This window comes from Bombus affinis, chromosome 13 (genome assembly GCF_024516045.1).
Source record: "Bombus affinis isolate iyBomAffi1 chromosome 13, iyBomAffi1.2, whole genome shotgun sequence".
Lineage (NCBI taxonomy): Eukaryota > Metazoa > Arthropoda > Insecta > Hymenoptera > Apidae > Bombus > Bombus affinis.
The window spans coordinates 3,498,913-3,515,241 of record NC_066356.1 but is presented as its reverse complement, the minus strand read 5'-3'; the positions used below and the strand labels follow the sequence as shown (position 1 = coordinate 3,515,241).

Sequence of the window (16,329 nt, the reverse complement as noted above, 5' to 3'; positions counted from 1 at the left end):
AAAATATTAATTTGTATCTCTTCCATAGTATTCCATATTTATAATGGTATAGTTAGCAAATTGGGAAAAGTATTTGTTTCGGTTATTCGTTGTCGTCTATTTCTACATTTGAGTTTTATTATTATCAAAAATTGAACGTGAAATACAAGAAAAGTTGAAGTTGCTTATTATATTCGTAAAAATCAATAACAAAAGATTGAAAATAAAAGAAAGAATAAAGGTTGATGGAAAATTCGGTAAAAGGGACGAAAGCATCGCCTAAGAAAAACGCGGTGAGGAAAATCAACTGTAGCTTTCCAATGTGTCTCACATAACGGCCATAAATGTAAACATAAGTGGTTAAACCTTCATACTGTCTTTGTTATCTTCACCTGGCGAATTTATCAACGCGGCGAAATATTACGTTTTGTACAATTGTGTCGAAGTTTCAACGAGAGTACATCGCTCGAGACCACCCACGATTACAAGGAAAATTTTCACTAAATTTTCTAACGATTTATAAAACACAAAAAATTTCATTTAAAACTTGTTTTCCCATTTTTTGATGTTAGTTATGATATAGTTGATACGACGCTCAATTTATATCGTGATTACAGATCGCATACAGTGTACTGCCTTGGACCTATTAAAAAGTTGAAATCTCTCCATGGAAATTTTGTTATTCAAACGGATGATCTAAACATACGTATGAAAATTCAAATGTTTAGAAACTAAAACGCGAAAAGAATGTTATTTAAAAAAATGGGAAAAGGGGAGGAAAATATGTCTAACGAATAGGAAAACCATGGAAATAATTTCACGAATCCGTGCATTATATATAATTTACTCAGTGGTACACGTGTTCAAGCGAATAACGGAAGTGCCACAAATTATATCACGAATGACGTCGATCATAGCAATATATCGATATCAAATGCTGTTACGTACCGTCTTTTGTAGCAGTATCGTTGGAAAATTAACAACTAATATCGGGTATTTGCTCGTGTATCGAATCTATATTATTTCGCTGTTAGGAAAGGGAGAAAAATTGATCGCGTTTGATAAGTTTCGTTTTATAGTCGTTATTAATTGCGATCCTCTGATTACAACATTATCGGTGCAATTAACGAGATTAAAATGCGTCCGAAATTACAATATATAACGGCAGAGATCGTGGTAAACGAATGTCGATGCCACTGATATGGAAACTAAAAACTCAAATAACGCCTTTGTTATTGCATTTTTGGAGGATGTGAAAATTTGTAATGAAAATTGAATGAAAACCCTATTGTTGGTCGACATTTTATTTTATTCTATATCTGCAACTTTTATCGTAGAAATGTTACATACAAATAATATCAAATTTTCCCCAAGTAAGATTTTTAATAATCGATAACCAAGTCATTATTTATTTCTTTCTTTTAATATAACATAAAAAATTCAGTTTTTCTTGTGTACGAGTGATCGAGTGTTTGCAATTTTCTTCTCTTCTCGCTTTCATCAAAATCTCCACCATCCACCCTTCTTTCTTGCTGAATTTTATATATTTTTAACTTGGCTTTAAACAATTTGGTTGCTCGTAACAATTATTTCCAAGCGTAACGCACATGGTCGAGGAATTAATACTCCAAACTTGACATCACGAAATTATAATACACCTTCTGCAAACAACGCATATTCCTTGCTAAGTGGTTATATTCACTATTAACATAGAAGACACATCTTATTAACGACTCATTACGCGAAATTAATTAGACAATTATCTTTTTTGAAAAGTTCTTGTAGATTATATAATAGCTCTAATTTTAATTCAAAAGATACATTGGTAATTTAAACTTCTTTTTCCATTGTCAATCTCCATCGTTTAAATTTCGTACATATTTCAAAAGTCATTGAACGATTCGTTTTGTGAAATGTTAAAAATGCAAAGTTGTGGAAAGGAAGTTCTTAAATTGTCAGTATCGATATATTTCAATCTATTCGATTATGAATCTACAAATTCGAATAAATTTGGAAAGTTTAAACTTCAAATGACCGAAACCGAACAGATAGAATTCAACAGTTGTTCTCTTTAAGCAATGCTTCATCTAAATTTTTGAAGTTGTCTGTTGGTTTAAAGAAGTTTGGCACGATCGATTTCAAAAATGAACGAATGTAGCTATCATAGAGGCTAGTGATAATTTAAATTTGTATTTGATGGTTGAGTTACCGAAACGGTTAAAAATGAACCACGTAAAAGCGAACAGACGAAGGATCGCTTAAGCGCAATTGCCACTAACACGCGTGAATCAACCCCTAAAGCCGAGGGCGAGTGGTACGGCAGATAAGAATGAAAACGATGATCTCACCTTTCGTCGGTATAATTTACGTTTTTACGGAAATGAGAGTAGGTTAGTGGCACAAGACAATCTAAGCGGCGGTAGACGAGCAAGAAAATTAGCAACGTTTGCTCCTGGTAAGAGTTATGAGGGTTATGCAGCCAAACTACTCATAAGTATTAAGGGTCATTGCAATAGCCATAAATCCTGGCCACTGTCCAACGCAATATTTATAGTATCAATTCTAATAAAATTAGTGTCGGTTTTTGACATCAATCTAATTTCGTTTTGAAAATCGACTTAATTTTGTTTCCACTTGAATTTGTCTCGATGACATCAGTTAGAAATTCTTTCTGTGTTTTTTCAGTGTGATTAACATTGCTTCAATTTCGATTTAACTTTTACATCATGCGCAAATTTTTATATCAACCAAACTTGACACATGACATTTAATGAATTATTATTCAAACATACACTTCATACCCATGTATATCGTATCGTTGAACGCATCTCAAAATAAATACATAATAAATGGGTAATAATATTATTGAAATATATAGTCCGATTTGTTTATGTCGAAGTCTCAGTAAATATAATTCTAAAATATGAATTTAGGTATTTTATTAAATGATATTAATTACTCTGTTAAACAAACGGAAGATTTGTTTCGCATTTTTAATATAAGAATAGTAGCGAAGAAAATACAATTTTTAATGGTTTACCAAGATTTAGGAAGATTTTTTGTATAGTTAAAAAGTAATGCAATGTACCAAACCCTTTAAATTTTAAAGAACGTTTTGTAATTGAATAAACTTCACATTGAAAATCACTTGGTTTCCTTGAACGTTGGCAAGCTGAAAAATTATTCTGAACTTTCCCAGGAGAGAACTTGCGCTCTGCATAATTACAAAAATTCTTCCCTGAGTTCTGGGAACTAATTTTTTGAAGGTAACAGAACACCTTGGATTGAAAGATAAATTTGTCTATCAGAAATATACATTCAGCAAAAAAATAATTTTTCAAGTTTAGTTTAATTTCCTAAAAAGAAGAAAAATGTACAAAAAATCGTGACGAAAAAAGAAGAATAACAAAAGATGAGAAGGGAAGGGAAGCAAAAATGGAAACAAATGTTATTTTATTATAACTAAAAATTTATTTCTGAATTTATTTATTTATCTATAACAAATAATTTCGTAATGACTTGTTTTGAATTACGATTCACCCCGATCTTGTATCGTTTTCTTTTATTTACGTTGTTTCCTGTCTTACAATCAGAACCTTAATTATGTTTCATTAAACTGTCTAAGCAGTATAATTATGGCTCACGACAAGGTAATCGAGTTTCTCGCATGCCGCACGCATAATTCGCCGAAGAAATTAGTGTGCACAGGATTAAACGAATCCCGTTCATAAAACATTTCGTCTTTCTTCTTTTCGGTCGGTGGAAAAGTAGGAAAAAGAAAAAGAAAGATGAAAAAGAGGCAAGAAGCTTTTGCAAAAGCTGAAAGTGCCGCAACTCCGGAAAGCGTTCTTTCCTGATAAATGAATATCGAAAGATACCGATTCGCTATCGTTATTTATTTCCCTACGAAACGAACTCCATTCTCGCGGTTCCAACGTTATTAACGTTTTTATGTATATAATAAACATGAATCGCAATTGTGCTCGTGGAACTTTCTCTTGCTACCTTCGTCCCCTTCTGTTCCCCTCTCTCCTTCCCCCTAACTTCCTCTATTTTATTTTTTGTTTTTTCGTCGATAAACAGTAAGCTCGGAAACGAAGTTGGAATTCCTTAGTGTTCACTGCATTCCTGGCCTTTAATATGCTAGAAAAATGTTTTCACTGTCCGAAACGGTTACGACTGGTCTCCACGCTTCATATCTCATAGAAATATATATGGCACAAATGTGATGGTAACAACCGAAGTGTAATGAATGAATATCGAAATTTTTTCGTTTCCTAACAGCCAATGTCCCTATATACGATGTTTCAGTGTAGTTTAACTAAATGGTTTACGTTATATAGGGCTTTGGAATAAAGAAGCAAAGAGATTCTCATTTGTATGTTTGAACAATTTAGAATTTCTTCCCTTCTTGTTTTGAGGGAGGGGGGCACTTAATTTTAACTAAGCATATCAATTACATCTTAATCTTTTTTTTATTATATATATTATATTTATATTTATCTGTTTATGTCTATTATCTTGTTATTAATATAAATTATTATATATGTAATTTATATATAATTCATATATATATAATTATTTCAAAAATATTAAAAAATGAAGTAAAAAGTTTGAAGAATTGGGAGAACTCTGTGTTTCACAGATATATACATATCGTATTTCCGGCAAATCTCTCCAGAAAATTTTAGTAATAAAGAAATCGTTTAAGGTATTACATCAAGATGATTCGACCCATATATTTGCCGAACGGGCTTAACAGTAATGAAATGATGTTTCTTACCCATGGCCTAGAAAAACAAGGTTGCTAAATAATTATTACACGGGAGGGCATTTTAGGGAATTACAGAAAGAAAGGTAAATGCTCCTTCTTGTTTCTGTTATTCTTTCTGAACGTTGTTTCTTGTGTGTCTACAAAATAGTGAGTAAACGGGCGCTGAGATAAATCGTGGGCCTGCAATGAGAATAGCAACGGGTACGAATAATGAGCTTAAAGGAATCGAGTTTCCTGGACGTGAACACTGGTCCTGGTTTGGGAGTACGTCGACTCGATGATCTGTTTCAGCTATTTATTTGAAATATGATAGAACTATAGCTTTTTTCTTCTCCCTCCCTCCCGTTCTCTTTTTAAGCTCCACAAGTGTGTAGTAGTGACCAAGGACAGCTGATTTTCAGAATAATACAATTAAGTGCTGGCTTTTGCCAACATATCGGATGCAGCAAGATACTGCATCAGATTATATTTGTTGTGCAAAATATACGTTGAATTGAGAGAAAAGTTTGGAAAATCGAGATTTTTTACATTATTGTAATACCAATTACGAATGATTCGTGCGTGGGAAAATAAAGACGCTAATAGCTTATAAGTATTTCGATCAATAAAATTATCAAATAAAAAGTATAATATGCCACCCATACCGATCAAAGATTAATTTTAACGGCAATAAGAAATTTCGTGTAGTTTAAAAAATTGAAAACACTTGTCGGAATAATGATCTTAGTATCCCCGACACTCTTGACAATTTCTGTAACATCAAATTAAATATCCAGCTGTTTGTTCAAATTTCACAAACAAATTAAATTTGTTCAAATTTAACAAACTACTCGGTTCGTAATCAATTTAATCGCTGATTCACAACTTATCATTAAATCGATTAAGATGAGAAGCGAGAGAAACTTTTTTTCACGTTCTTCTTTATACAATAATAAAATATTATTTCCATACCATCGAAACTTGACAATGATATTCAAGCATCCGCCATGCTGTGTTGCTTCATCCAGACTCGAGATATTTATGCAAATAACTATCGAATCGAATAAAGGATCGACGAGAACATCAAAGGGAAAACATCGTCACGATTTTTTCGATCCATGATCAGAAATAGACAGAAAGAACAGCAACGCGTATACCCGTAGACCAGTGAAAGTACGAACGCGTTACAAAACAACAAAATGGAATATATTATTCTTACAAAATTATTATTTGCAATTGGTGCAACGCTAAATGTAACGGACTAAATTAGGTTGAAAGTAGATAGTCCCCTACACGGAAGAATCTAAAATTAATATCGTAATACAACTTTCATTATTATAATGGGTATTACACACGTACAAATTAAGATGGGTTATTTAAATCTAAAGGAAGAATACATATTGGTCTTTGACTGGTATTATCGGTACTCGCTCCACGAGCAGAAAAACCATAAACCACAACGCAATTTAACTTGTTAGTTCGAAACAGTGGGTCATGCACGTAGCCTAGAGAAAAAGGAATTAACTGCTCATTACCAGTGAACCGAATAGATGTAGAAGGAAAGTCTTTTTTTTCACAGTTTGTATTGCAACCGGGCGTGAATTTCCGGAGAGTTCAACGAATCGCGAAATTTTGCTGCGGAGGAAGTTTTTTATTTGTTATCCCGTCTTGCTGGTCTTTCTTTCTTTCTTCGTTGCCTAGTATAGTGGGTTCTAGTAAGCACGTTGTCCTTGCGAATAATCGACCGGTTTCGCTTCAGAAATTTGTCGAGAAAACTTGGTGAACGTGTGCAGGAACGTGAAATCGTAGCTAGTTGCTGCTTTTCTTTCGATCCCTTTGTTTCGATGGTATTCCTTTGGACGTTGCAATGCGTTGGTTAGAGGGATTCATGTGTTAAACTAGTCTCGGGATAAGGAAGTTTTCAAGTTGAGTTACTTTTCGGCTTTCTATGCCTCTGGTGTAATAATGATTCGTCTTTGGTTCTTGCTGCTTCTCCTACATTGAAGTTTCCCAATTTATCGGTCGTAATCCTTTGAAATGACAATTTCATATTAGAATCTTTAAGCTTTGTTCTATTAAAATTAAACGAGCCTACAAGGACGAGTAATTTCGATCAAATATCGCTGTTTCTTCCTTTCCTCCTATTATAACTTTATCCCGGTGAAACAAAACTTTCGTATTCGAGGAACTTTAACAAAACTTTTCAACGACCCCGGCCCAATGTTCTACGCGTCCTGTTGTTATATGTTATAAATAAATTCCTCGCTACGATATCGGCCATAAACGAAAGATTTCCAAATTCTGCTAAACGTTTGAACGTACAGCCTCGGCAATTATTCTCAGTCGCGAAAAAAACACCTGGAAAGAAGTGAATCGTGTTTGATTTATGCTGGATGCGTCGGAAAAACTTGTGAACCGTATTTGAAATTCGCGAATACGCTTGGACGGGATCCGAGAGCACGAAACAACCGTAAAATTTATAAGGCGAATTTGTACATCGGTGAACATCGGATCTAGCGATTCACAAAGAACGTAGAAACAGAAGAAGCTATATAATTCCTTTCCTCGCGAATATGGCGTTCTGGGCCTTTTACGGTGGTTGTTGTTCCTGGATCGGATGGATGAAGGAATAGATGAACGAATGGATGAACGAATGGATGAACGAATGAATGAACGAGTGGATGAACGAATGGATGGAAAAAAGAAACGGTGCAACGCGACGTTCTTAACAAATAACGGAATTAATGATTCGAGGGGAAATGATCGAGCATTTGCGATCCATTTCTCTGGGAACAAGAATTGTTTTTATTACAGTTTGCATCGAGCGAATATAAACAAATAAAATTTTCCATTGAGAGTATTGAAACATAGTTTGTGTAATTTGATCGTTTAATTTGATCAGTCTTTGTTATAGTATAGGTAATTGTACAATAGATTGTGCGAATTACCTGTCATCGTTTCATCGAAATGAACTGGATGTATTGTTCTCAATCTTCCGATTTCGTTAATGTAATTAAAGATTATTTGAACGATTACGAACGTAGATACGATTAAGGGTAACCATTATAACTATTATATTCAATTTTGTTATAGATAAATTTTTACGAAATAATGGCAGAAGCGCAAACAGTAAGGAAGACGATAAGAAAGGAAAGAATTAATTGAACCAATTAAAGTATCGAGCAAGTATGGATACTAATTGTAAGAAGCAGGTAGGAAGTGTTACGTACAACGGACAGTAATTCTAGCGAGTGCTAGATTATTTAATCGTTTATATTCATATTAGAATGATAATAACGTAAATACGCCATATGTTGAACATATAACAAATACATATATCGATTTTCTAATTAGCTTCAATTTACTAATTATACGTACTATACAACACCTATAATAAATACCTCGATTCTGTACATGTTTAAAAATAATTTGGCGATGGGAGAATAGAGTTATTCAATTCCAAATGGATATATTCGAACTTTTAATCGCCCTTTTTAGCAAAACCACAAATTGTTATATAACAATAAACTTGATACTTGAAACTTTCGATATTAAAAAACATTCCTTTTCCTTCTGTTTCGAATATAACGTAACTCGCGTTAAAGAAATCTCGCTTTTCTCGTGAAAGAAAACTGAAAGGAACTGAATTCAGGAACAAGCATAATCCTATTCTGCTTCATTTAAGTAGGAATGACAGTTATTACGTATCACCAATTGTACATATGCATTATAGACGGGATACCTTGTAAGTTGTATATACAGCAACGTAACGTTATAAACGCATTGTTCCATTGTATTCACCACATTTCACTTTATTTCACTATATTTACTACACATTATAACTTCATCGATGCATGGTTAATTAGGTCCATAAAAAACAAACGATTAGATCGTTGATATTTACAAATTTGTCTGTGCTGTCAAGTACGTTCTCAACAACGAAACTGTCGAGAACACGAAGAAACGCATCCGAAAAGCGAATAAACTTGCGAAAGTAATGCATTCAGAACCCATCGTTAACATAGAGCCACAAACCCACAGCACCGTGTCGTGAATTACATTTCAGAATCGTCGAAGCATAAATACGAAATGCGAGGAACGAGGAACTGCAAAATTTTATTCTATGTCTTTGTGTCTGGCGTATTTTCTCTCTTGCACACATGGATTACACGAATAAACGCATATACGGACTCGAGGACAAGAAAATTTGAAGGAAAATGAGCGCATGAAAATCTGATGGAGGCGTGTGCAGTGTAAATCAATTCCCGTATTGTTTTACGCGATCCCCCGTGATTAGAGGGCTCCTACTAATTGCTCAATTATCGTAAATTACAGAGACGATCGAGAGGCCTCGAAAGACGCGGCAGCTACATTGCCGTGGAATTTTAATTTTCGCAAAGACCCGACAACCGGCCCCGATACAACGATACCAACCATCCTCTTTGCTTCGTTGTGTAGTCTACAGTCTAGTACGTATATTTCCTGGACAAGCGTGCAAATACAGACTCGCCTGGCGAGCGCGTGCCTCCGTGTACAATGTGTCTCAATTAAAAAAGATAACGAAGATACCGAGCAGAAGCACCAATCCAATTATTCCTCGCGGCATTTTCGCCATTTATTTCTGTGTCTAAGGACTAAGGACTCAACGACCAGTGTTTCTTCGCATTTCGATACACACTTCTGAAAGAAAGAGATAAGAGGTCAATAATTTTTCCTCAACCTTTTTTCTCCCTCTTTCTTTTTTTGCTTCTTACGATTTTCTTTTTTGGAGGAGGAAGCGATTTTGGCTTCTCGTTTCTTTTTTTCGTTTCAGTTGAAACTAACAGGGACGACAGATGCGTGCCCGGTATCTAACAGAATGAGAAAATCTGTCGAGTTCGCTCGGAAAATTCAGAGAATCCAGAGAACTTCTCTTGGCCGAAACACGAGTCTACTTCGTTACACCAGCCGTCGAGTATCGCATCGAATCGGCAATTTTAATTAAATGATTTTCACACGGACGCGCGGCCTAGCTTTCATTAACGTTAACGCGATCGCTCTTTTATAGATTAACGAAACGATCCCACGGGTCTTACGAGCAGGCGCGTTTTCTTGGCCGAAAAGAATGGGTTTGTTTAAAAGTTTCCAGATAAGGTGGGGATAGAAACAACTAGTCTGTAGAGAGAAATCACGAAGAGAGGCCTCTTGATGGAAATTCGAGTTTCGTTGCACTGTAATTCATTGACTTGTTCCTGTGTTTTTCCAATTATAAATTGTCGTAAAAAGCAACTAGATACATCAATGCTGTTAAATCCGTTTAAATCATGGATATCATCTGTGTAATCATTAGCGTCGTCTAATAAAACTTTTTTCCTTCCTTTTCTCCTTTTTCTTGCTTCGTAAAAAGTAAAGTAACTTGGACGAGTCTAATTAATTTTACGTATCCTATTACTCTTACGTATCCTAAATATTCTAATCGATTTGCGAATACTAGTAAAAACGGCAAATTAGTGGCTACAACCGGTATTTACTATCTTCTTATACATATACATATGTAGTTATAATTATTTTTGTGAGATATTGCAAAATATTTTAAACCAAAATAAATAGCTTCTAAGTAATGGTAGTTAAACCTATTTACATTTTTCCTCAGGTTTATAGATCTATTCCAAGATAAAATTCTATATTCAAAACACACCAAGTATATTCTATATTTTATATTCTATATATCTATATATCTATATATCTATTCAAAACACACCAACCAAAACACACATGACTCGTGTTTAGTGTATCCGACTTAAATCGTTTCAACCGCGTGATGGAACAAATGACACGAGAAGCTGACTACGTTGTAAGGTTAAACGGAATGATCGAGGAATAACCGTGAATATGGAAATAAAGATCGCGCGTTTCCAACCTGAACATGAATGACCAATGACTACCACAAACTAATTTTTATTTCGAAATAAAGAAATAAGAAATTCTTTTCTTTATGTTTAAACCGGATCGGAAAGGGCATTTCTCTATCTCTTGTCTCTTGGGTCTTGTCTCTCTTTTCCTCCCTCTCTGTCTCTCTCTCTCTCTCTCTCCCTCCCTCTCTGTCTCTTTCTATTTCTATGTATCTATCTATCACTTTCTTTCTCTGTACGCGTTAATTTACTTACGGTGAAACGTTGGATGGTTTCCTCATTCCCGATCAGCCTTCCATTAACACCACCGCAATCGAGTTATCAGCATGGAGACGGAGTTCCGTGCGAGGTTCGATGAAACTTACGTAAATCTTCAGCTCCATCGATCTCCATCGTTATGCATCGATTCACAGAATCTTAGAGTTACCTCCAATGTAAAAACATTCCCCTGAACGAACCTAGAAAATTCGTCCCGTCCTCGTTGTCAACAACTCGTCACCAAGTGAACTGTGTTTGCACGTATGTACATACGACGAACACGCGGAGATCTTCCAATATGCGAAAATGACGGCCCCTTTCTAGATTTCACGCGTGAAATAAAGGGGACCAGACTGATCCGACTAAATGAATTTATCTCAAACCTGCACCGTTATCCTCGAAGAAGTTTCTCAAGGTTTCCCAGAGGATCGCGAGTCGGTATTCCTCGGATGTGGAAACTTCTCCAACATCCTGAATCCTGTGTGAAAACTAACCAAGGACTCTCTCTCTCTCTCTCTTCCTATTTGCTTGCACGGTTGCACGGTCGCCTCGGTGAGAGTCGGCGTCTTGCGTGGATGCACGTGATCAACGGCACGCGGATCGCTGGTACCAGACGCGTACGTACGGACTGAGGGATGCCGGTAAACTGATCGGAATCCTGACGGTGGTCCTCCTTCGTCGAGGAGGCCTCTTCTGTACAGGATGAGGCGCGCAAGCTCGCTGGAGCGCTGGAGCGCAGGAGTGACGAAGAGTAACACGCGGTCACGAGAGAGGGAGGACCGTCACGTTGGCGAGAATGAAACTAACGGAGGGTGTAAAAGGTAGGAAAGGGAGACCACTTCGAGAAGGCGTTGGACCACGTTTGAAATACGCGAAAGCCCAATATAGCAAAATCATGCGTCATTATATCAGTAAAACTGTTTGGAAGTAATTAAATAATAATAGTAAATGTAGTAATAATAACAGTAAATGTTATTACGTGTTACACTATTTTAATAAGCAAATTATTATTCTTAGAATTATTTCATTTTTAAGCTATCTTATTTGATATTTCGTACTCAAATAAATATTCCTCGAAATAATCTCTCAAATCACATTCTGATTCTGTTATCTCGCAGCATGAAATAAAGTTAATTTCCTCTTATGTTATTTTTAGAGTAGGAATGATAAAATAATCGAAACGACTAATTATGTCAAACTGATATCTTTCTAATTGATTGATTTGCGAAAGTCTGTAGGTAAGGTAGGAAGTCTCTAAGTCGTAGCGAGAGAAAAATAAGAGGATGAAGAGAATGGGCAAATAATGATCGAAATGATCGACAAAGAAAGAAGGGTAAGAAGAGGGCTAGGATGAGGGCCAAAGTGGAGAAAGAAGTGAAAGAAGTCGAGTCTTGGAGGCGAAAGGTGAGGGTGATAGTATGATACGACGAAAATGGAAGAGTGTGATAAATAACGATAGAGATAGAGATAGAGATACCAGTAGGGCTAAGGATCATAAAACAATTTTGAGGAAGGGGAATATAAATACAAAAAAAAGAAATAAGCTGATGAGTGAAGATGACTATCGTCTAAAAAGATCTGGTAAAATTGTAGATATGAGAAGGAAAGAAAATTAAAGAGAGTTAATCAAAAGAGGAGAAGAGAAAGTGCAAAAACTTATTCGACAAAGTTAAAAGTCAGCCATAGAATAGATATGTATATAATAGATGAAAACGCTATGACATAATAGAGTGAACTACCAGTAAAGTGGTAGGTACGATAAAATTTGTAGAAGCGAAGAATATTTAAAGGAAAAGCATAAACGAAATAACGGAGACGTCTTGAAAAGTGAAACTCAGTAATAAGCTGAGACGAAAAAGTAAAGAAAATGAAAAGTTTAGAATAGCAAAGTAAAGAATACAGAAAGATGGTACGTGAGAGGAGAATATGTGAAGAGAGGAAACGACCAAGTGACAGACTAGAGGAACGATTGTTGAAGATGATCGGAAAAAATGATTGGTGAAAAATGGAGATAAAAAGAGATGGAAGGACAGCGTACGCTGGAAGTTAATGGAAAGTCGAGGAAACAGATGGAGAAGGCTCAAAAGAGACAAAAACAAAAGAAAATGGAAAGAGGGGATACGTGAAGAAGATGGGAAAATTGGTTGAAAGTGGTAGAAAAAAAGAGAAGACAAAGACAAGTGGAACAAGAGCCTAAAGAAATAAGTCGTACTTTGTTATCGTTCAATTCTCAAAGAACTTAATTCGCTTGTTCTTAAATGAAGAAGAAATAAAAGAACCGTGACTTTTGACTATACGTAAATTAAAGAAAATTGGAATTAAACTGGGTTCGCATTAGTCCAGTAGCATTCCAATCCAGTGATCCAATCCAGCATTGGATTGCAATCGTACTAATGTAAACAGTGTTTTTATTCCAGTACAATGCATCATTCCAGCAAGTAATCCAGTCAAACAATTGAATCGAAAGTCCGCAATAATGGATATCGACCGATTTCTAATCAAACCACTGGAATGCAGTTGCTCGATCTAGCGACTGGACTAATGTAAATCCAGCTTTGCGCTATCCTTTTTAAATATAGCATTGTGACTTAAATTAATTATCGACGACTACGAACGAAGAAGGATCGAGATATTGTTTTCTCCTTTTGTACATTTTCTATCGTAGTTAACATTTCATTACACAATTCATTGCTCACTGAAGAAAATCATTGCATAAAAACAACGGAAACTGATACAAAGAGCGTCTAAACAAAACTAAACGGTGGAAGGTGGAAACGAGAGTAAGAACAAAATTCAAAAGTTAAAGAGGAATAGAATGAGGAAGTTCTTGGAAGGATAACAGGGTAACCATCGGAAAGAAAAAGGAGAAAATAAAAAGAAGAAGAAATGCGCGAAATCAAAGCAAAAGACAAAAAAGAAGTAAATGGGAAGCAGCCGGAAAAGAGAAGGGACAGGAGAGAGAATGAAAAAGTTGAAAAAGAGAAACCAGTCTTGATCTAATCGCAAAGACTGCAGTCCTTCAAAGGATAAAAAGCTTCAGTAATTTGCACCGAAACGCAGACAAGGGGAAACGTGAAAGACAATTGGTATCGCGAAGGTTGGTCGACGTCGATTACAAACAGAGAAGAGAAGAGAATTCCGCTCCACAGGGGAAAGTGCATTATCGTTATTAGATTTATGAAATCTTAATATGCGAAGATGTTGGTTAAAGCTTGATTGGAGGGAATCTCGGAGTTGGTGGTTCGTCGTCAATCAGTGTGGAATACCATCGTTGAAAATTGTACTCGAGTTCACCAAATGTGTGCGACGACTAATTTGGATTGTGATATTGTATCAACGCGCGGCGTTGAATATCGCGTATACGAAATTTTCGTAATTTTGAAATGGGAAATATTTTCGAATGCGACACGTTTGTGAAATTTCATATTCGAAGATAAACACGAAAATGGTAAAATTTGGCAAACTTGAAAATTAAAGTATTCATAGGTTTAACTTCTCGTTTTATCAAAAATTCAAATACGTTACTACATTATCAGTTACAATGAACAATGACTCGTATTTTACGACTTCATAAGAATTATTTGTTGTATCTTTTACATTAATTTACATTGTATATTGTATATTTATATATACATAATTTATAGATACAATATGTTGTATCTTATAAATACGCCAAGCTGCATTAAAAAGGCTTTGATTACTATTTTTGTATTATTTATTTAACTTTACTCAAATAAAATGTCGTTTACATATTTATTAGCTGTTGAACATTATTGATCAATAGTTTAACTAATGTACGAGATTTGTTTGATTTCAAAAAGAAATGATAATCAAATCGACGCTTATTTCTCAAAGCAACTCGTGTTATCAATCAGTTGTGTGATTTAGTACGCTTTAATGATTACGAAGGAATCTTTAGAAGGCACAGCAGTTGCGCATTGATACTCTGCGTTTAGCCTTTGGACCTTCACTACATTCCTTTTTGGTCAATAATTGCTAGCATGCGAATTTCTCATTGCATACATATTACTCTAACTACGACCAACTTGTATTGCTTGAAAATTTTCTCTTCTCACATTACTTCTGTCGATCAAAATAAATTTTATATTTTATGTTTGGGAATAATTAATTCGATTCCATTATTGGAGATATTCACAGAATTATAGATAGATATAAGTGTAAAGAAAAAAGTAAAAAATAATTTCGCACGTATGAACAATCGAAACGAGTTTTAATATAGGAAAGATAAAATCGTTTGAATCTTTCGAAAAAATTAATGGAGATGGAAGAAAGAAACTTGAAATAAGAAAGAACACTATTGTAAGTTTAAAATAACTTTGTAATTCATTATATTATATGTAGAAAAATAACAGCGAGTTAAAGCAGCAGAAATAGAGGGAGTTTCTCCTCTTTTATGGAACCACCATGGAACACCAACGAACCTGATAGATGGCGATTTCATAAAACTGTTAGACGACACCTTGGACAAATCTTTTCCAAGTAGACAGGAAGTTTCAGGCTATCCTCTCGGTGTATTTGGCTCACGCGAGTCTGATTAGGTATCCAGAAAGTTGTAATCACATTAGGCCGTCAAGGGCTGTCTCACTGTTGGCTGAAAATTAATAGACGCCAAGCTCCGTCAAGTATACGCAGAGCTCTCTAGGCGTTCTTGATGATAGATTTCATGAAGAAGCCGAATGCTTCTCAGAACGTCGCATACTATTGATAAAACGTGCTCGGTTTATAGGTAACTTGAAATCATTGATTTTATATTGGTTATACAATGAGATTAAAATAAATGCATATTTTAAACACTCATTTTATACATTTTTCTATATCGTTCTCCGTTTTAACGAAATAGATAATTTAATACATTTGTTAGACGAGAAAATTTTAGATATTCTTTGTTCATTGTTTAACTTTAGACTAGTATCGTTGGGTCGTAAACTGTCTACGATACTCGAGTTAAATATTCAACGAACGATACAAAACGATTATGTTGATCAAGGTTATTTCATATCGATACATTAGAGCATTTTCCTCAGAAAAGATATCCAAATGACATGAAAACTACCGTCTGATGGATAACAGCCAAGGAACAACTTGCATGTCATTAAGCAAGTTAGGCAGTGCTGAAACCTAATTAATTCGTTTCGATACAGCAGGTTCGTGTTTCGCAATTGTTACAAAGAGTGTAGTAATTTCAATCTGCGACATTTGCTCGTGAATCGGATAACATAATTAAAAGTTGAGCAGTTAGAATTTTCAGTGAATTACTCAAACGATATTTCTTTCACGATTAGCATTCACGAGTTTTGTATCATGGATTTCTTCACCCAGGTAATAACTTGGCAACGAAGACACTTTCCATTCGAACAAATAAAAATTCTGTTATGATACAAATAAACTTTTCGTACAAATACTTTGATATTTTCCTACATTTTGTTT

The 16,329-nt window shown here is 35.0% G+C and overlaps 1 protein-coding gene across 1 annotated transcript in view; it reads right to left on the bottom strand.

Moving 5' to 3' along the window:
- LOC126923704 (lachesin-like) overlaps positions 1-13,722 on the bottom strand; it is a 118,092-nt gene extending 104,370 nt beyond the window's left edge. Inside the window, exons 1-2 of the mRNA XM_050737419.1 lie at positions 11,265-13,722; positions 10,879-11,081 (exon numbers count right to left, since the gene is read on the bottom strand). Of these exons, the coding sequence (XP_050593376.1) occupies positions 10,879-10,904 (26 nt within the window). The 5' untranslated portion in view covers positions 10,905-11,081; positions 11,265-13,722. The remainder of the gene's footprint in view (positions 1-10,878; positions 11,082-11,264) is intronic.
- Positions 13,723-16,329: the final 2,607 nt, after the last annotated feature.